This window comes from Cygnus atratus, chromosome 6 (genome assembly GCF_013377495.2).
Source record: "Cygnus atratus isolate AKBS03 ecotype Queensland, Australia chromosome 6, CAtr_DNAZoo_HiC_assembly, whole genome shotgun sequence".
Taxonomy (NCBI): Eukaryota; Metazoa; Chordata; class Aves; order Anseriformes; family Anatidae; genus Cygnus; species Cygnus atratus.
This window is the reverse complement of record NC_066367.1, coordinates 38,712,661-38,733,891: the sequence shown is the minus strand read 5'-3', so window position 1 is coordinate 38,733,891 and position 21,231 is coordinate 38,712,661. Positions and strand designations below refer to the sequence as shown.

At 43.3% G+C, this 21,231-nt stretch overlaps 1 protein-coding gene across 2 annotated transcripts in view; it reads left to right on the top strand.

The window, feature by feature from the left end:
• The window catches only part of CACNB4 (calcium voltage-gated channel auxiliary subunit beta 4), a 29,592-nt gene extending 8,361 nt beyond the window's left edge, over positions 1-21,231 (top strand). Inside the window, exons 6-11 of one of the 2 annotated variants that reach the window (XM_035566109.2) lie at positions 2,018-2,127; positions 3,386-3,537; positions 7,361-7,456; positions 13,717-13,902; positions 15,269-15,321; positions 17,921-18,058. In XM_035566109.2, the coding sequence (XP_035422002.1) occupies positions 2,018-2,127; positions 3,386-3,537; positions 7,361-7,456; positions 13,717-13,902; positions 15,269-15,319 (595 nt within the window). In that variant the 3' untranslated portion in view covers positions 15,320-15,321; positions 17,921-18,058. Of the gene's footprint in view, positions 1-2,017; positions 2,128-3,385; positions 3,538-7,360; positions 7,457-13,716; positions 13,903-15,268; positions 15,322-17,920 lie in introns of both variants that reach the window. The other variant, XM_035566108.2, reaches the window with a different exon arrangement.

Here is a 21,231-nt window from a genome sequence, read left to right as displayed (position 1 = left end):
GATTGCTGGGAATATACCCTTTATGAGGTGTATTTGTGTACCCGATAAGAGAATGTACTCAGCAGAGGCCTGAGCCCCAAAGATCAGCAGAAGGACACGTGTAACGCCCTCTGAACGCCCGTTCAGGCTGCCCGAGCTGATGGCAGGTGGGGTCGCGCCTTGCCTTGCTCTGCTCTGTTTGGCCCCACTGTGCCCTTGGTCTGCACCGAGAGGCGAAGGGAGACATCCTGCCTGGAGTGGGCTATTTTTTGTAAAGCTTACTGCTGTTAGCTATGTTGGCAACCAGATCAGGCAGAAGTGTGAAATATAAACCTTCAGGTAAAACAATTGAGTTCCTTTTCCGGAACCTCAGCTGCTTGTTGGTCCTTCTGCCAGCTTTTCTGGCTTTGAGGTCTTCCCCCTCCAGCCTTCTGGTTTGCTTTTTATTTTTTCCGTCTGTGCTGCAGTTTTGCGGCAGGTCCATGATACCAACAAGGGAAAAAGGCTTCAGTACGACCTGAACTAGCAGCGCTCCTTCCCTGCCCCTTCGTATGCTCGGCTTCTGTCAGCCCCTTCTTTTGTACCTGTGACAGCCTCTTCTGGCCAGGGAAGGAAACGAATGGCGCGAGGGCTGCCTTGTGCAGCCCTGCTGAAAGGAGCCTGCTGGAGCTTGGCTGCTACGAGGCGTTCAGGGACTGGCTGCTGCAGAGGCTTTAGCAGCATCCTTTTCTAACCGCCTTGTATTTAGTTGCTGTTGCAAAGACCAAGCCTGACTACACACAGCATAAACAAAAGGCAGCAAAGGCACATTTTTTTCTTAACATCTTTCAGCAGCAGTGACACCTAGGATTACTTCTCCCTCAGGAGAATCAAACGCTTCCTGTGGCTGGCTGCACTCGACCAGGTGCAGTAGGTGAGCATTTACGGTCCGTCCGTTACACTGCTCAGATACCAGCAGAGATGTGGGAGCCTCCTGAGCCAGAGGCGGGGCCCAGACCCCGCTGTGTTTTAGCACCTTTAGCTCCATGATCCATTAATTTATTGCATTCATTTTAAACTCATTTATACGTTTTGTTTCTACTGCATTTTCTGGCAGTAATTTTATTTATGTATTATGTGGAAAAATACTTGGGACTTGTTTTTAAGAATCCATCTTAAGTTGAGTGGAATGGCTGCGAGTCGCTTCCAGCTTGTTTTCTTTTCATTATTCACGGCTCTTTGACTCATCACAGTCCTCCTAACTGGATTTCACGTGAAATGACTGCGTGTTCTTTGTTTTATAATCTAATTTAAAGGCAAATTCTCAGATACAGGTATAAAACTGGCTTGTTCCGCATCCCGAATCCCCGTGCGTAGGATATAGGAGGGTACTCGCTCTTTGTCTCTCGCCAGCTCACTGACAGATCAGTGAAAAGTGGAAAGGATCGCCTTCCTTGAGTTAAAGAGAAGGCTTCACAGGCTCAACTTTTCTCCTGTTTGACTCTGGGCTGATTCATTTAGCCCGTCGGCACAGCTCTGTCTGGAAAAGGAGGGTGTGTGCTGGAGGGCCAAGCTCCCGGAGCAGGCAGTGCTGCTCAGTGACTCAGACGTGACAAAGTCTGCTCCTCAGATGTCTAAATATGGCCCTGCCTCACCTGCTAGCAACGTCAGCTTTAGTTTAACCATCTGGGAGGAGAAGTACTGTTGCTGCTATGACTCGGCTGTTCTGTATGCCCTAAGACTTGCTTTAACTTGTGTTATTTCTGGTATTGTGTAAAATCATCTAGGAGATGGGTGAGGGTTGGGATGGGGAGAGGTGAGCTCATGTATTAAGTAGAAGAGCAGAAGCTGTATGCAAGGGTGTACAGTAGTGTAGGCAACAGAAAACATTGTTCAGTTAGCCAGTGTTTCTCTTTAGTTGTTTTTTAATGATATCAGTGTCTGCCTGATGTTTTATTGTATTTGCACTTTGGAATGAAATGCAGCTGTAAACCACGCGCGGCACAATGAGAATGTAACTGCTGTGTGGTTTTGTTCTGTCCTGTGTTCTTACCCGTAGGATATCAATAACGAGAGTGACGGCCGACATTTCTCTTGCTAAGAGGTCTGTTCTAAACAATCCGAGCAAGAGGGCAATAATTGAGCGGTCAAACACGAGATCCAGTTTAGGTGAGACATTGACACAGATCTGATTCTGAACACGGTTGCTTACTGCAGGAAAGTGACAGGATTTCAGCCTTGAAGATGTCACCAGTTCTGCAATTCTGAATGTGCCTACAGCATTTCAAGGTAGAATTCTGAATTTCACGTACTCTGATGGGAGACAAGATTTGCCCAGCTGAGGAGTGACAACAGAGCAGAGTGTACTCTGTTAGCCTCACGTTGGGCAATGCCTGGGCTGGAGCAAGCACTATTACAGCTGTTATAACGATTATACTGACATTAGCCAAAGGTGAGTTAGAGGCCTGCAGCCAGAAGGTGGGTTTAGGGCTGTTTCCTCCCAGGGTGGAGTTGGCCTCACAGCTCCCTCCTCTCAGGCCTGGGCTTTTAATTCCACATCACAAGGTGCCAGAGAGCTTTCACCTTGTCCAGTCAGGAAGGAAGCAGGTTCTTGTTTCTGACCCTCAGGCTGTTTTTTTTAATTATTATTATTATTATTTTTAATGTTGAACAGCTACAGCTTAAATTTCCCGAGATTTGAGAGCAGAGATGAGGGTATAGGTCCTCCCACTCTCCCCTTACAGTACCATGACTTCTGGGTTACGCTGTCCTGATAAATCTTTATTTCTTTAACCAGGCATGGAAATTTGCGCGTAGTATACACAAACCAATAACCTGTTCTCTGGGACGCCATCCCATGAAGTAGGATGAGTTATTTTTTAATCTTTTTAGGAAGAAAAGACATCTAAACCTAGTTCTCTGATATTTTGAGTGACTGTTTGAACTTGAGGTATCGGAGGCAGGGCTCTTCACCTCTAGTTTGCATTCTAGTCCAGGAGTAAGCACCCCCAAAATGAACTGCAAGGGAGAGTACTACATCTTCTTGGGCCTGTGAACGTACGTTGCTCTGTGGAGCAGTTCTCAAGCAAGAAGAGATTTCTTGTAAGAATATCACTGTATCACTTGCTGTCAAAAAAAAAATAAAAATCTTAAGACTCCTAAGATATTTAGCAGTTTGGAAAATAAGCCTGAGTTTATTTTGTGTTAATTGAAACATGCATTTAATTGTAGTAGGTATGTATTTTCAGGCAACCGAATTGTCTCCAAGGTAACATTAATTAAAGGTTATTTTCTGGAAATTACATTAATTCACATACAGAGTTCATGTATTGAGTGTTTACAGTCCATGAAGCTAAATGGGTGATGGTGTTTGCCTAAGCAATGTCGTGGTTGAATGGCCTTTTCCCATTTTGTTTTCCTTTTCTAGCTGAAGTACAGAGTGAAATTGAAAGAATCTTTGAGCTGGCAAGGTCTTTACAGCTGGTTGTCCTAGATGCAGACACTATCAATCACCCTGCACAACTTATCAAGACATCTTTAGCACCAATTATTGTCCATGTTAAAGTGTCTTCTCCAAAGGTAATGCATCTGACTCTTACATTATCTGCATTTGCGTTTTGAAACAGCTGTATGGCATTCCTGGAGGCAGGAGAGGATTTTTTTCTTTACCCTTCCAGCAGTAACAGCGTTACAGACAAACCGCTTGAGGCTCAAAGATCCTTCTAGAGCTCTATCGCTGCCACTTCTTGCCTCCAGAAGTGCGTCAAAAGATGACTAACATCTGTCATGTATTCACTTCTTTTCTCCTATTCTCTCCCTGGAGAGGAAGGAGTTGGTCATGTAACTATTTTTCTTTAAAGTTGCCATTTACTTTTTAGCTAATACTGCGTTTGGCATATTGTTCATGAAGATGCTAATCAACACTTTACAGTCGTCATTTTCCCCTGAAGCAGGTGTTGATTCTCCCTATTTTATCCTCTCCTGAACTCTCTTGCTCATTTGGAGATGCCACTGAAAAAGAAAGATGGGTTCAGTTCCTGGCATCACAGAGCAATTCACGTGGCTGCCCGCAGTGGTGAAAGCTTTCAGGATGTCTTGTAATTCTTTAAGGGAGAAAATACAGTTATTTCACAGAAGACGTGGAAACGAATTAAGTAATTTGTATTTCCTTAAGACAGTCATCCTGGTCTACACAGGATGGAATTGAGCACAAACTAGTTAGGTTAGCACAGCACGTTACTTGACCTGACTTACCCTCCCGAAGCCAAGCTGCCTAAGGCAGCAGCAATAATATTTAGCTTGCTAGGGCTGTAGTGAGGACTGGGTGAGCGGGTACCCTCTGTGGTGACGCTCTGGGTCACAGCCCTGTTCCCTACTGGCTTTGACTTTTTCAGCTGTCCTGCAGGCTAGCTCCTCCTGGCTTCATTTGTCCCCTGTAGCCCCGGTGTAACAGTCCGCTTGACCTGCTGGCTGGGCAACAGAAGCCAAAAAAAATGAAGACACGAGAGCAGATACCTTGCTTGTATTTGGGCTTGGGTATATAGACAGGGCTTTGCACTGTGATGAGTAGGTAGACCCCAGCCCTGTCTGCATGCCCGTGCTGCTAGGGAAGATGCATTTAAAATTGTTTTTGAAGCTTAGTTTGTATTGACTGAATTCGCTTGGGTTACTGTCCAAAGGAAATCCATTAGGTCTAAGAAGTTTCAGAAATATCTACCAGGTGTAACAGCACTTGTTTGAAAAAGCGATTTCAATGAAAATCCCACAGAGTTCATATCCAACAAAGACTTTGCTGGCTTAGCAAATCCTTTTTAATTGCTAACACGTAGAACACGTTCTCTCTAAATCCAGCCCTTGCCACCGACGTGCTGCACGATTTCTCAGATCTCCATGTTGAGCTCCTTGCAACATCTGTCCTAGCCCACACTGAGCCGGGGTAACTTTAAATCGAGTCATTCCTAACCTGGCTTGTTTAACACGTTACAGATGAGCAGCTCAGCTGGCACATCTGAAGGAGGCACAGCTTCCAGCTGGGACCAAAAGAGCAACCACTTGCAGTTAAGGCTGGGGAGGAGGGGAGACTAAACAATTTTTCTTATAAGTGTAAGTGGATAGAAAGAAAACAGCTGTCTTCATCTTATATTTCATGTGTTCCTTTAGGACATGCCTTTTTTTGAACATTGGTGTAAACTTTCTTTTTGTAATAACGGTTATTTTTACACCAAATAATCTGTCTCAGATCCTTCACTGTATTTCCAGGTAAGTAGGAAGCAGAGGGAGGTCCCTGTTGCCTAACAACAAATTACAACAGTGAATATTACAGAATTGCATCCATGCTATTACCTGTTGCTAGAGATCTGTTGTGCATCGTATTAAAGTATTCCTCAGGAGCAAATTCTCTGTGTAGCTCCCAGTTCCCCTTTGCAGCCATCCGACCCCACCACAGCCGTAGCTCTGGGTTGTCTCTCTGCGAGCCCTAACCCTCAGCTGAGCTTCAGACAAGGCACCCAGCCCTTTGAGCAGTGTAGATGAAGAGGGAATGGCTGCCTGAGCTCAGACACAAAAAGGAGGCACGCAGAAGGAGGACGCAGGCAGAGGCGTCCCATGAGGAGCACAGTTTGGGTGGGGAATTGAGAAAGCCAGAGTTCAGGTGGAGCTAGAAGTAGCAAGAGACGCTAAGGGTAACAAAAAGGGCTTCTGTAAGGACATGGCAAGCAGAAGAAGGGCTAAGAAAAATGTGGGCCCACTGCTGCTTGTGGCAGGCACCCACAGCAGAAGCTTGATCTGGTGCCCACCGGACTAACCGGACATCTGCGAGGCCGAGGGACCAGATGGGATCCATCTGGAGGTGCTGAAGGAGATGTCTCGTGCTATTGCAGGGCTGCTCCCTATTGTAGTTTAAAACTCAGAGTGATCCAGGGAGTTTGCTGAGAACCGTGAGAAGGCAGATCTCGCGTCCGTCCTCAGGAAGGAGGAGCTGGGGGACCACAGGCCAGCCAGCCTCACCTCAGTCCCTGGGAAGGTTACGGAGAAAATCTCCGGGAAGCCATTTCCAGCCACACGGAGGACACGGAGGTGACAGGGAGCAGCCTGCAGCGATTTACCAGGGGCAAATTATGCCTGACCCACCTCGCTGCCTTTCGTCAGAGATTATGACCCCAGTGGACAAAGGATGAGCTGTAGGCCGTTGCTAGCTTTTAGTCAGCGAGGCTGTGACGTGTTCTCCTGTAGCACCCCGACAGGCAAATTGCCGAGACGTGCACTGGGTGAACGCGGACTATGGAAGGTGTTTAAGACTGAAGGGGCTGCTGCATCCAGGGCGCTGGTCAGGGTGCAAAGTCCAGCCGGCGTCTGGGGCCAGCACAGTTCAGCATCTTCGTTAACAGCCTGGTGATGAGATAGAGTACAGGTTCGTGGGAAATACCAAAGGCTGGGGCAGGTCGACGTGCTGCTGGCAGGGCTGTCATTTGGGGGCACCTTGCAGGCTGGCGGAATGAGCTGTCAGCCACCTCCCAAAGTTCATCAGAGACAAAAGCTGAGTCCTGCCGCGGGGCTGGAGTTAAATCTCTGCCCTTGGCCAGCCCGGGGCCGACTGGCTGGGGAGCAGCTCTGCAGCCGGGGGTCCTGGTGGCAACCTGTCGGCAGCGAGCAGCGAGCCTTGCAACACGGCCAGCAGCCACGTGCTGCTCTGCGTGAGCAAACAGCTCAGTCCTGGCCCTGGGAGGCTGGGGATTGCCTAGGGTGGGTTCAAAACTCAGCTGGCAGACTGAAGCAATCTGATCATCTGGGCTTCCTTTCAGTAAGGGGTTGGCACAGAGACCTCTAGAGGTCCTTCCAACTTAAAAAATACTCTCCTCTATGTTCCTGTCATTTTCCTTGAGACTTTACAGAGAAATAATTTAGATTTTTCTAACTACTTTGCCCCTGAAAATCTAGCAATGAACATAGTGGAAGTAAAAAAAAATAAAAAGAAAAGAAAAGAAAGAGGAATACAAACTGTGTAAAATACCTTTTGGACCCAGAACGTACCTTGGAACAGACAAAGTCGCAGCATTATTGCTACACAGCACAACATGCTTGTTTTCATTTATATTTTTTGTGGTCTTCCAGATTACATTTGTCGTAAATGACCTATTACTTAGAGTAGAATAAATCAAAATCACCATTTCCACTGCTTTTGAAATACTTGCAAGGGATCAAATATGATGCAGAAGGAAACGCGCACAGCTCTCAGAGAGGTTATCAGCAAGGTTTATGCTTATATTCTAGGACAATATTTTATCAATTTTGTTAAACGTAATGGAGAGCTTCTGAACTTGTTAGTCCTCCAGTGGGATGTCAATCTGAGCTTTATGGAGATACGTGGTTCTTAAACTCACATTTTCCTCTTTTCCCCTATCAGGTTTTGCAGCGACTGATTAAATCTAGAGGAAAGTCACAAAGTAAACACTTGAATGTTCAGTTGGTGGCAGCTGATAAACTTGCACAATGCCCACCAGTAAGTACAGAAGAAAGGCTAAAGAACTTGTCATACGTGGAGTTTTAAAGATTTCTGCTGTGTTGGTCCTTTGTTGTAGCTGAGTTCACGTGTTATCACTTCGCTTCGTAGTGATTCAGACAGCTCTGCAATTGCAACCCTAGAGCAGCTTTTATTGCTAAGAAAGAAAAATGTTTGCTACTTTCTTCTCGATTATCTCCAAAGCCGGGTTTACTTTTATCTTTGGCAAGATGACAGGTCAAAAATGACGTGTATGGTAAAACTGAACTTCCAGCAGCGCGTTAGCGAGTTACATCAGTTGAGGAGCAGCGCTGGCTTAAGGTGCTGAAGGGCCAAAGTCTCCGAGGCCTGGTTTGAGGGGAAGCCGCAGAGGAGGTTGCCTCAGCTGCGTAGTTTATTTTTGAAAGCCGGGCTTGTTTTCTATGACAGAGAAAGCCATGCAGTGGAAACAGGCTTGGCTGAGGGCTTGCTTTTACAGTGTAATAGCTGTGAGCAACATTGTAGTAGTGCAGAGGCTGCTGTTCATAGCACAGAAATGATCAGAAAATCCAGCCTGTGGCTGACCGTCTTTCTCACACCAAAGCACTGTGAGGAGAGTCAGAGAAATTCAGATTAGACACCAGGAAGGACTCTGTGATCATACCCTCCGACTTAAAATTTCAGATAAAACAAGTTCAAACAGCTTTTGTTCTGGAGTAATGATCCACAAGGATTTATTTCCATTAAACTTTGGTTTTGTATGCTTCTTGTGATACCAAACTTCACAGCCTCCTCCTCTCTTGTCCCCACTGGCCATAAAAAGATAATTCAGGTATTTCTGGACACTCCTCCTGTGTATAGCAAAGATGAGCAAAGATGTTGCTTTCTAACTGTTCCCCTTAGTAGGGATTCAGGCCGAGGCACATCTCCTTTACTCCAGTGCTCTCATGTCCAACACGTCCCAGATACCAACTGAGGAATAGTTGATGTAGATCTATCAAAACACTTAATCTTGGGAGTTTTGCACAATGTTTGGGTGTATGTTCAGGCTAGATCTATGCTGAGGTGTTAGAAAACAGAGAAAGAAAGAGGCTTGAATGAAATTTTTGTCTTTATCTGAAAGCTGAATGCTTTAAGAACGTGTCCAGAATGAGAGAACTCCTTTCCCCGATGCAGAACAAAAACTTCCATCACGAAGAGAAGTGGTGGTGGTGTGTCTGAGGGGTGTAGCTCGATCCTCCAGCTGAATGCACTTTTTGCAGTGCTCTCTGCCCCAGGCAGCTTGCCATTTGCCAACAGGTGTGGTTTTAGCAGCCATCCTCCTGCTGGCTCTCTTGCCCTAGCAGCACCACTTGCAGATGGCCCCTGTCAGAAACGCTGGATGGTGACAGCAATTACACACAGCTGCTTGCATTGCAGAGCCAGCCCGAACTTGTCACCAGCAGCTGAATGCAGCCTGGAGGCATCGGACAGCTTATGGGTGTTGTGCATATTCCCCCTAGCCCCCAGGGCTTTCTGAAGGGGATGTCACACGGCGGATGAGAGTCGGGCTGTGCATTGCACAGGCTCATGTTCCCTTGCTGTGTTCATACCGCAGCCCGGCACATCCCAGCGTGGGCAAGGCGGCGCAGGCAGGAGACGCCGTGGTTTTGAAAAGCCTCGTTTCTGCCCTCTCTGCCAAGGGCGGCGCCACTGGGAGCTTCTGGTTACAGTAACTGGAGATTGTTTCCTGTCTCATCCTCGTTTCCCTCTTCGAGCAGCACTGAAAGCTGCTCAAACCACCCTGTTTCTTCTGGAGCAGTTAGCTTTGTTGTGCTCTTCATGTGTAATTTTCTACTGAATTGTTATGTCTTAAAATGATGGCAGAGAATTCCTGTGAGCCACTCAGGTCCAGTTAGCTAAACCAATGCTGTACACTTTTCTGTCGTACAAAACAATTCCTGTAGAAGTGTGTGTGTGTCTACCTTCCCAGCTCCTAAGGGCTGTGAGCCAAGGGAACTGCACCTGCACCTGTTTGAATCCGGCTGGTGCTGTTTGCACTGCGCCGTCACCGGGAGCTTGCATGCACAACAAGCTGCCACACATTTTTCATTCTTCGCATTTTGAAGGGTTTATTTATTTTTCCACCTGCACAGAGGAACCTGCGTGTGTTTCACAGCCTCAGTTGCTCTTCTGTACAGTCATTTCCTCTTATTCCCCTGGGATTTGCTCACAGCAGTTGAAGTGATGCAAGAGCTGCGTTGCTTGAAACGAGCAGCGTGCAGCACGGGGTGCGTGTTGTAGCTTGTTTCTTGCACCACAGCGCTTAACATTGTTCAACCCAGGATGTAGTAAAGTCTGCCTCAGTACCCAGTCCTGCGGTTCTAGTTTTTTGCCCAAGACAACAAAGGGACCCCACCCGGATAAGAAGTGTTCCCGAATTTCAGAGCGTCCTGATTTCAGACCTGTGGCTGTGCTGCCGCCGAGGCTGCTTTCCACTTGGACTTGCACAACAGCCTGCTGCGGACATCATCAGATCAGCCTTGCACGGGTTTGTTTCAAGGAAGTTATTCCTGGCTTAGAGCACTCGAGGGGAGATGGCTTCACACCTCCAGCCCCGGTTACTGGGATGTTTGGGTTTGTGAGGGTAGAACCTAGTCTGTCACGAGCAAAATACAAGATTGTCAAGACAATACCCACATGATACAGATATAAATCCAGGTGAAGTGCCCTCGCTATACCAGGTCACATTTCAGAGCCAGACCTGCTGTCTCTGCCTGGCCTGTTACACCTTGTAGCCTTACAGACAGCCCCTAGCAAGAGCCCTGAGGGCTGGCACTTGTGAACAAGTAGGACACAAAATCTTTTGTATCATTCAGAATTTGTGTTTTCCTTAATTGAGCTTTTTAAACCAGTGTTCAAATCATCTGGTAAAATCTTCTGGCAATGAAATTGCTATGAAATCAAACCGAAGGCTTGCACTGTATTAATGTATTAGTCAGAGTCCATGGTGAAGCCAACAGGACTTTCCTAACCAAATTTCACTACTGTCAGTAAGTGTTCATTTTTGCTGATGAGTGTTTAGATTTGTTTGCGTTTAAATTAAAGGACTGAGTTGATTCATGATTTAATTAACTATAGGTACACTGCTAAGACCAAAGACATCACTGTCTTCTGCACTGTGACCTGCTTCATCTGTGTTGCAGCTCAAATTCCTGCAAGAGGATTATTTGTTTAAAGTGAAGATACTTGAAAACCATAAAAGCCAAACTTTTTTTCATTCGCTGCAAGTCAGTCTTAAGTAATCAGATGGTGCTGTACGTCTAGACATTACAAAAATAGCTCTCTTTTTTGGCATATTTAAGCTCAGGAACTGCTTTCATTATTAATTCCTTGCTAGTCTTTCACTGATGCTGCTCAAGCCAGGGCTAAGCATGCCTCTCGCTGCATGGCTCTGTTCAGCAGGGACATTATATGGCTCAAAGAAACAGGAACTGTGCTGATCGTGCAGCTTTAAATATTCTGGTCATACACACTTGGATCTTACTGTTAGCCCTTAGCAGTACCACCTGCGGGCCGGGCCCGAGGCTCAGCCCCTGTTCCGCTCCCTGTCTCACCGGTGGGTGAGGAGGACACCTCTGTAGTCACTGCAGTTTTAGTTTGTGTTGCTGACGGGGTAACGCACTTAGAATATTTTACAATGGCACTAGAGTAAACCAAAAGAAATAGCAGAGGACAGTGGCTACTGAAAAAATACAGGAAATATCACTGTATTAATCCATATCACTTAAGAAATACTAATATATTGAAAAGCTTATATGATAAATGTTTTATGCATGTAGTAAAAAACACTGCAGTCAATAAATTGCATTTCAAGGAGAGCTGGGAAGAAATTGCTTTGCTCCATGAGCCTTACAAACAAGGATCTTTTAAAATGATTCTTCTAACTCTCTTTTAACTCCTCCCAGATACATACACATAGAACAAATGCAGTTTAGCTATGAGCAGAACTGTTAAATTCAGGAAAAAAACTTTTCTCTTTGTAGAGAAAAAGTGCTTTCTCTACAGTTTTTCTCTGTAAAACACTGTAGAGCCCTGGAATCAAGATCCTGCAAGTTTTGCAGCTTTTCCAGGTGACCTTGAAGTGACAGCCTGAGAGGCTTGCCATTACCGTTCCTACGTTATTTCAGAGTTAATTGTTGAAAAGGTGACACTTTGCTGCTGTTAGAAGTTCTCGTTCCCTAATTTCAGTTTAATTGAGATCACTGTCAAAATACCAGATGAAGCTGTGTACCGCCACAGAACCGTGTGGTTTAAGCACTTTAGCTAGAGTATTGGCTGGTGCTGTTTTGGAAGTGTGTGAAGCTGCTACCCCATTGCAAAGGAGGCCGTAGGTAGCAGCAGTGGAGTTCCCATCGCTGCTCACTTTGTCTTACCCGCACCGTGCAGCAGGCTTAGCTGTGCCAGGACAGCACGTTGTGAGCCCCTGGGATCACCCGAACCAGGGTGAAGAGAAACGTGAGAAACAGTTCCCTTGTTTAGCGGGAGGAAGTTGGAGGGTGATGGAAGAGTACTGAGTGACCTGCTTGCTGCTAAGCCCCCTGCAGCTGAAAATACGCCTAGAGGTACAGTTACCTGATGACCTGCAAAAAGGGGTGGTGTATGCACAGCTAGAGTGCCCTCAAATCAGCAGCCAGCTATGCAAAGAGTGAGCAGCACAGGAAATAACAATATTGGCTCTGTATTACAAGAAAACCCACGTTATGTTTCAAGTGTAGCGTTTATTTTCAATATTTTCCAGAGTATATTTAAACAGTTCCCATTCTAACGTTTCCAAGCTCCACTATGCTTGAATTACTAATTTCTTCAACAAGTGATGGTGTGAGTGGGGTGGCTATATAATGAATTATGCAGTTTCAAATGTCAAAATAGCAAAGGAGTGTGTCAGGTGTGTACATAAATAGAGGAGCAGAAGAAGGAGCAATAAACACTGAATTCAATGAAAGGATGTAGTGTTAGGAGTATTCATAGCACTGCAAGTGAACGAGTATCCCATACTTGCCAGCAGGGGAGGAGACATTTCTCTACCATGCTGATAAGAAAGGATGAATCAATAAAATGGTTTTAGTATTGAAGTAAGTTCTGGAGCAGGCTTTTGGGGAGAAGGTAGGTGCAAGAGCGAGATTTCTAATAACCTCCTCATGCGGCTTATATGTTATGCTCGAGACGTCAGCTCTGTGTCCATTGGGTAGACCTGTGAATATGCAGGGAGGAAAAGCAGACTGTGGTTTGTATCAGTTACTCTTAGCACCTGCACCACCTGCACTTGTCATTTCCTGTGAGAATTTCATAATAGGTTTTTTCCACTAGGGTGAGAGTCAAGATTAAAGACGAGGTACAGCAATTCACTGCTGAAAATACATTTATAGTTGTCTTGAGGAACTCTGTTTCTGATGGCTTGCTATCAGCAGTTAATCGCCAGCACTTGCAATCTGCAGAGTGTCCTTTGGACAGCACAGAAGATGTGTGGCTTTGAATTCCTTCCATGCTCACTGCTAAATAGCCTCTCTGGGGGTCTCACAGTGAAGAGGTCCAAGGCAGAATGCCAGGATTTGCACTAATGCTTGAGTGCCGTCCCCAGGTGAAGGGATTAGTAGCGGAAAAGATCTTACCTGGCCTGGCAGATCCGAGAGCAGGTACAAGGCTGTCTGTCTAGCTAGGCATAAGCAGGTAGTTGCACACACAGTGCGTGGAGACAGATTCCTGGCTGTACACCCCCAAACAGCTGGCTGTCCTGTCGCCAACAGCTGGCTGTGCTGTCACGGCTTTGAGCAGCAGGACTGCTGACAGAGCGGCGTGCTGCATCACTGATCTGAAAACCTCTGCTAGGGGCATGATTCGCTCTGGAAGTGCATTCACAGCTGGGATACGAGAAGTGTGCGTGAGTCTTGGGTTCAAAACCAACGTAAAGCATCCCTGTGTTACTCTGGCAAGTAGCTTTAGGTCCTGTCTTCCACTGTAGTGGGTTTTGTACAAAACGAATTTCATTCACACAGTCCCGTGCCTTTGAGCGTGGTAGGCCCCCTTCGACATCTGGCGACTCACACTGAAAGGATTCGGTCACTTCTGAGAGCTTTGGCTTTTGATCACCGTATAAGCCCACTCGCATTGTTTTCCTTTGCAATTGCCATGCTCTCATTGCTATTTATTTAATTCTAAAGGATTAGCATGATGAGAATTGTTTAACATCTCTCATTTCTTCCATAACATTGTAATGAACCAAACTTTGTTGTTGTGATCAGGAGATGTTTGATGTAATTTTGGATGAAAATCAGCTCGAAGACGCTTGCGAACACTTGGCAGAATATCTTGAGGCATACTGGCGTGCTACTCACACCACCAGTAGCACACCCATGACTCCTCTTCTTGGGCGAAATTTAGGATCCACTGCACTTTCACCATATCCTGCTGCAATCTCTGGACTACAGGTATGAAAACACATTTCAGCCCCAACAGCAGTGCAGATCAGGTATTCTTTTTTTTTGTTATCTTTGGGAAAATGGTGTAACGTATAGCATCATTTTTATTTGTTTCATTGATTATTGTTCATTGGTTGGCCGCAGCCAGCAGTAAGAGTAGAGGCCCTCAAAACAGAGGCCCATAAGCAGTGGAGACACAGCTGTGTGCTGAAGTGCTGGGACTGTTCTTGCCTTAATGGGAACTAAAATGGCCATAAATTTTCTGGCGAGGAGCTAGTTCCTGAGGAGGGGATAAATGACACTCTGTCGAGTAGTATTCTAGCCATATTAAAAAATGGCGTTTTGAACCTGGAAAAAATGCCAGTGAAAATGAGATCCTCTCAGATTGAGAATAAGCAGCTATGATTTGTCACAGCAGTTGAGCTAACAGCTATTACAGTTAAGAATGTAGACCAGTTGCTGTAATGGTCCCGTTTTGTTACCCTCATAACTTCACAAAACATTCACTGTTGGGTGAAAAACTTCCATGTTTGTCTCTTGTATCAGCAAAATGCCTTCACCTTTTTGAGTTCTTTGAGTGTGAATAATATACATCTTTTACCCATTGAAAAAAATTCTGACCATTTTTTTTCACAGGCATAGCTCAAAAACGGCTGAACTTTGAAACTTCAAACGTGGCATGTAAATAGTCCTTAATGAGAAGTACGTGCTTTACTAAGTTTGAAAACAGAAACTGTTTTTGAAGTAATAGTTCTGAATGCTTGAGAAGATCAGGATTGCAGTGAACCTTTAAGTCTGAAAATTTCAGAGGGTGTTTTGTGTGCGTGTGGCTTTTAGGAATGTGCACTTCCTAATGTATGTCAAAAGCAGAGCTGAACAAGCTACCTATAATGAATAATTCACCTGACAAATTTAACCTCTGTTCTGCTTGTAGAATATCTGGAAGCAGGTAACAATTTTGAAGGAAACAATTCATTGTTCAGTGTCTTCAATTAATATAAAGCTTTTTTTTTTTTTTTTTTTTCTGTGGGTGAACTGCACTTCACAGAAGGTGCATGGTATTTGATACTCAGATTTCTAATGATGTGCTTGATTTTATTAGGATCAGTAAGTCACTGTTTCCTGACTGGCTGAATGCACAAACACTGTTCTGTTACTAATAAAGTGCACATGTAAAATGTTGTTTCCATTTTCACTTGCCTTAAAATTTCAGTTTTCCATCCCTTCATGACAATAAAATCCCATCTGTAGAATTTTCACCTCTTCAGTTTCATTTTGAAAACTGGGTGTATCCACAGAATTTTTTTCAGGCATTTATTTCTCTCTGATCAATGGACACCAGCAGTGACTGTGAAATGTTGCTCCATTTACTTAGGGAAAACTCACACTGAAGATGAAAATCACCCCTGTGCAGTGGGCTGGCTGAAGGTATGCATCACTTAATCCCCACTTCACCCTAATTGTGAAGGCTTAGATGGGACTTGACTGGTGCTAGTACTCTGCAGAGGGGTAAATTTCTCCCTGAGTGAATGCTGTGCCCATCTAAAGACAGCAGCTTTTGGCTTCCAGTGCCACTCAAGTGTTCCAGCCCATTTAAGGAGTTCTGGTGTTTGTACATGGTTATCTTAGAGACTTCCACCATCTGAAGTGCTTATCCTCCTAAAAGATTTGTACTAATTCAAACCTTTGGAAGGATTTGTATCAGTTTTAAATGTAGCGATGTGATGGCGGTGATTAAAGCATCACAGGAATCCTAGGAATTAAACTAGCTTAGGTGGTTATGATAAATTAAGAATTTTTACTTATGACCTTGTGACTCCTTCTTGCCTGATATCTTGGGAAACTGAATATCAGAAGCCCAGAGCTTTTTATAACAGCCACACCTGAGAATGGTGCAGATCCACTGGGACAATCTGATGGTATTTTACCTAATCAGGGCTTGGGAGTGTTTCTCTTTTAACTTGATTGCGATCTGGAGTTCAGTTTACTGAGAACTGAAACTTCTGATTTAACTTAAATCTTTCACGAAGGACACGAGGGTGAAGTTAACTGGCATATGTACAGCAAAGAGCAAAAGGGAGGAGAGTTTGCACAACAGCATGCTCCAGCTGTGCCCCACCACAGGTGCTGTGTGTGGTGCATCTGCCAGAGCCAGTGGCCACTTGGCCCTTGGTTGTGACCTTGCCTAACAGGGAAAGATGTTGATGTCCAGCTGCGTGTGTTTGCAGGTAGGAAGGTAGGTGTGTTGTGGTAGGAAGAGTAGGTTTTGTCATCGCCAGTTGTGAGGGGCCAGTGGTTAGCCCTTGTGGCTAATCTCTGGTTAGGCCTAAATCTACATAGTTTGGGCTAATTCCAGTGAATAGCCTTAAACCTGTAGTTCACTTCTTGGGGAAATGTGTTTCTTAGGCCCCCCAGGACTTGCATTTTAAGTCCACAACTGAAGTAAATGTAATACAGCTTATGGTGCAGATGGTGCTGCACGATCAAAAGTTACGTGGGGCATGACACCAGCATGCAGCCACAACACGTTTGTGCCACAGTTGCACAGTCTTGGGAGGGATCAGAATAACTACACAGTCACAGCAGGGAAACAGAAAGGGTTCAACGAAAGAGCAGGCTGCATCCAGAGAGGAAATTACTACACGGAAGATAGAGGGCATGGGCGTAGGAAGTTAAAGTTGCCATTGAAGAAAATATGTGAACTTTGGCATACAATCACTACTAAAACGTGGTGCTAGAAGGGAAACTTGGGGATAGCATGGTAGAAGTTGCTGCCCAGTAATGGAGCGTGTGAATTTGCAGAACGGCACCTCCTCTGTGTCAGCTCACCAAGGGGTTGGTGTCTCGGAGTAACCTTGGTAACATCGATCCACATAAAGGGATGGGACATCCTATCTGCTCTGCTGTAAATGTACACCCTTCCGCACGGTTACTTCCCCATGCAGACAAGCCTTTATTATAAATTATGCAGTTAAACAATTGCCATAGAGAGGATGTAGCAATAGGAGGAAGATTTTGTAGCACAGAGAGCATCGTCCGAAATTTCAGAAGCAAGAGGAGCAGACGATGCTGTCTGTGCCTGTGAGCAGGAGGCACCAAGGGGGCGGCCGTTGCGGCACATCCTGCTAAAGTACGGGATCAGCAGAGTGACTTTGGGACTATAATCTAGAGAAGGAGAAGCAGTGACTGAGTTTGTTCTGAGAGTATGGACGGCTATACTGCTGAGAGGTTTAATGTGGTGACAGTAAACAAAATGTTTTTTTCTGCATAGGCTACTTTTCGTTGTGCCAGTTTACTGGCAAAAAAAATGCAAACTAATCAACTAATTTTGTCTGTGTGGCAAATGTAATGCGTTATCATTATGGGAATGTGAGGATAGCAGAGGCTAAATCTTTTAATTATCTCAGTAAAAGATTTTCTGTCTCCTTATTTAAAATATTTATTATGTTTTAGTTGGAAGAACTTGTTAATATTTTAACCATCCCTCAGCTACTTAGATAGCTGCCCATCCTTTGTTTGGTCATGGGAAGGTTTTTAAGTAGGGCTCAGAGAGCTGCACCTTTAAAAGCAACAGGAAAAAAAAAACCCTCTCCAGATGTTTTCTAGAAATACATAGGTCAATGATGAACTATTTCTAAGCAGAATAGAAGCATGAATGTAACTATGTTCGTGATCAGAGAAAAGTGATAAATGCTGAATACATCAGCTCACTTTTCATGCTAAATGGCCTGTAATATTTAACAAGGTGAATACCATAAGAAAAAAAAAGCATTATAATACTATATATATATAGCTACATTATATATATATATATGCATATGTATACATATAATAATCAGTCTGCTTTCAGCTCTAGGAACCAGACTGTTGTTGTGACCCATTCCTGTAAGCATACAGGTTTTAATATAAAATGAATTACTCAAAAGTGGATGGATTCTGAAAGACCTCAGAATAAGTTTCAAAACTAGCTTAAAAATACAAAATACTCTTTATTTGTACTAATCCTTGGATTCTTTGACACTTGTAGAGCCAGCGTATGAGGCACAGCAGCCATTCTGCAGAGAACTCTCCCATTGAGCGACGAAGTCTAATGACCTCAGATGAAAATTATCACAATGAAAGGGCTCGGAAGAGCAGGAACCGCTTGTCTTCCAGTTCCCAACACAGCCGAGATCACTATCCTCTAGTGGAAGAAGAGTACTCTGACTCATACCAGGACACTTACAAACCCCATAGGAACCGAGGATCCCCTGGAGGATATAGCCATGATTCACGACATAGGCTTTGAGTTCAAGAACCCGGGGAAAAATAGTATTCATCAGTTGATAACTTGCCATAACGTAGCTAGGAAAAACAATTCATCTTAATTTGGCAGATGTAATGCGGTCATACTGAGGTTACAATCTGCTGACATTTGATGTTAAGTAGGGGACAAAAAAAGTTACCATGCCCTTACGTTTATGCCCGATCATATAGGTTGTATTTGGGTTTTGTTTTTTTAGTACAGCATTTACATTTATAGCCATACCTTTTCTTGTCATTAGATATTAGGCACATCAGTTTGTAATTTAGGATACTTATCAAGGCACTTATAAAATAATTTCCTGTGCTGGAAATTCCAAATGACCAGTTCCAGTTGGAACCAATTTATAAGCCAATTCCTGTTGGAATTCGGGTGAATTGACTGGAAAGTCGACTTGAGCATGTTGCAATCAATTGAAAAAAATAAACATGAAAAATCTGAAAATTACAAACCACTAGGAGCTGGAAAGTCAGCTACAGTATTTGTTTGCTGGAAGCTCAATTTACATATAGAGTTAGAATAAAAGTATTTTATTCTAGAATAAAAGTATTTTATTCTAACTACTTACTTCCAGAATGGCTTTTTCAGACAAACCAAACGTAAACTATTGAGAGTGCCAAATATCACAAATTATTGCAGCAGTTACAAAATACTTTCCAGTTTTAAATTATTTTTTGACCTGGCATGAGTGTTGCAGCAAAATGATTTCTTTAGTTTAGCCAGTACTGGCATTTGTGTTGCGGTCAGCAAAGATGAACTATGACAGGATAAAGGGAAATAGGAAAAAGAGCAAACTTAGGAATGGTTTGTATGGTTAGAGGTTGAGAATAGTTTGTTTTTTTTCTCTAGCTTACCTGAATACAGCTAGTAGTCCCAAAATGGAACATCAGTGGATAGATAAGTAATATTTTTTCTCCCATTTTTAGTATTCTGCCTTTTTAAATGGAAAACAATACACTTTTCTTACCCCAGTATGTAGACTACCCACATTCCAGTACATTTGAGTACCTGTTTATTACATCTTTCAAAATCCATCTTTGAATGTCTGAAAATTCCAGCATTGCACAAGAATTCTCCAGAAGAACATCAGTTTAAATTTCAGTAGTGAAATCTGAGGGAAGGGGGCGGGGTTAAACACTTATAAATTATCAAAAGTTAAAATAGGATATTGGTCAGAATTAGCTTGCAATAAAAATGGAGTATCAGAAAAAAAATCTGCTCACATAAAGTTGTAGAGCTGATGTTTTTAATTCAAAGAACCGTGATAAATCTTTCGAGATACTGCTGCCTTACTTCTTAATGATCACTTCTTCTCACCTACTGAGTCTTCATTTCTTTTTAAATAGATAAACTTATGTGATTAGACCTTATGTCTTACATTATCAGTGAAGCCTTAGATCCAATATGATGGAAAAAGTTACCGTAACTGACAATTTTGTACAACACACTAATGTCTTTAAGCAGAGACTCCTAAAGCTCCACACTGCATGCATTTTCTAAAATTGACAGAACTATGCTGAACATGCATTTTTTATGCAGGTTCATGTCAAAACTATTTTTGCAAAAAATGAGGGTCATTGACTTTTGTATCCGCTTATTTTCTTCCCAAAAGCGGGCTTTAAAAGCATGTAGCACTAACTGAACTTCCTGGATACTACAGTTTACTCTACTTTCTGGACCAGTTAACAAAGATCACTGGTATTTTCCACCACCATTGAGTCTGGTTATCTTCTTGTTGTTAACAACAAGAAAAGTAATTCATCTCATATCTGGTATAGCCAAAAATGATGTACATCTCTAGCAGCATTAAAAAATCGTGGATGCATGATTAGTTTTTTAAACAATTCTTCTGCCTAAAAGGCATCCTTAAACATTACTAGATGATTCAAATGGGCCAGTTACCAAGAAGAAAATTAGAATACCTGCATCCATTGGAGTAATAGAGTTAAGAATGGACACGACAGACCTGATCCCGTTTGATTTTCTCCAGCTGAATGCCTGCAGATTCCAAAAGCGCATTTAGGTTGAGAAAGTACCATGAGATCTGGTCTGGGAATGGTAGCTTCAGCTGCCTTCTCTAATATTTTCTGCTATAGCACAGTGGAGCATTCTCCAGTAATTTTTACAAATCTTTATTACATGTACAGCACACATACCTGCATGAGAAAGAAGGCATTAGGCAAAACATTTTTTCTATAAGCTTTAATAAGTTTCTTGTTTGTGTGCATTGAAGTATTAATTGCAAAGGATGCACTGAGATGTATAAAGCTAGATTAGACAGCTGTTTATCTTTATTCTGTAGTAGCATTAGGGATCAGATCATTTAATTGCTTGAAGATATTTGCATTTTAATGGCAGGTAGCTGCGGAGTACCTACATATATTTTTTAGTAAACAAGGTTACTGCTTTATCATTTCCTAGACAAAAATGGCATTTATTTCTAGAGCCTTTTGGAGCCTTGTTTTTAAGTCTTCCATGTCACGCTAGTAAAGGGAAAGATCTACACAACACATATGCATAAATTCCATCACCTGCAGCATCTGAAGTGCCAAAACTACTTTCTTTGTTCTAATAAATCAATCTTGTGAGGGAACTCATGTGTTGTCTTGAAGGAACCTATCGAGTTCCTTTATTATATGGGTTTAAGTTTACTTTACTATTGTATGTAATTAGTTTACCCTCTTCTCTCCCACTGTCCATTCCATTTTAATATAAGAATTCAATTATAAAAGATCCAGCAGATCTCATTGCTTGGTGGTTTTTTTATTCTTTGAAGATAGATATATCTCTAAGTACAAATATACTGAACATGCTAATAGATTATTAATTTATTCTAGATACGAGCTACTGGAACTCTTTCATTTTTAAAAATAAATTATTTTTAGGAAACACAGTAATCAGTAACAGCTGCAATGTTGATCAGGACATGTTAACTCATAGTATTTGTATTAGAACTTCAGCAATGCTAGCCAGCTGTATTGTGATTTATTATGCAATGGCGCTATATAAAATTGTGAAGTTCATGTATTCCTCAA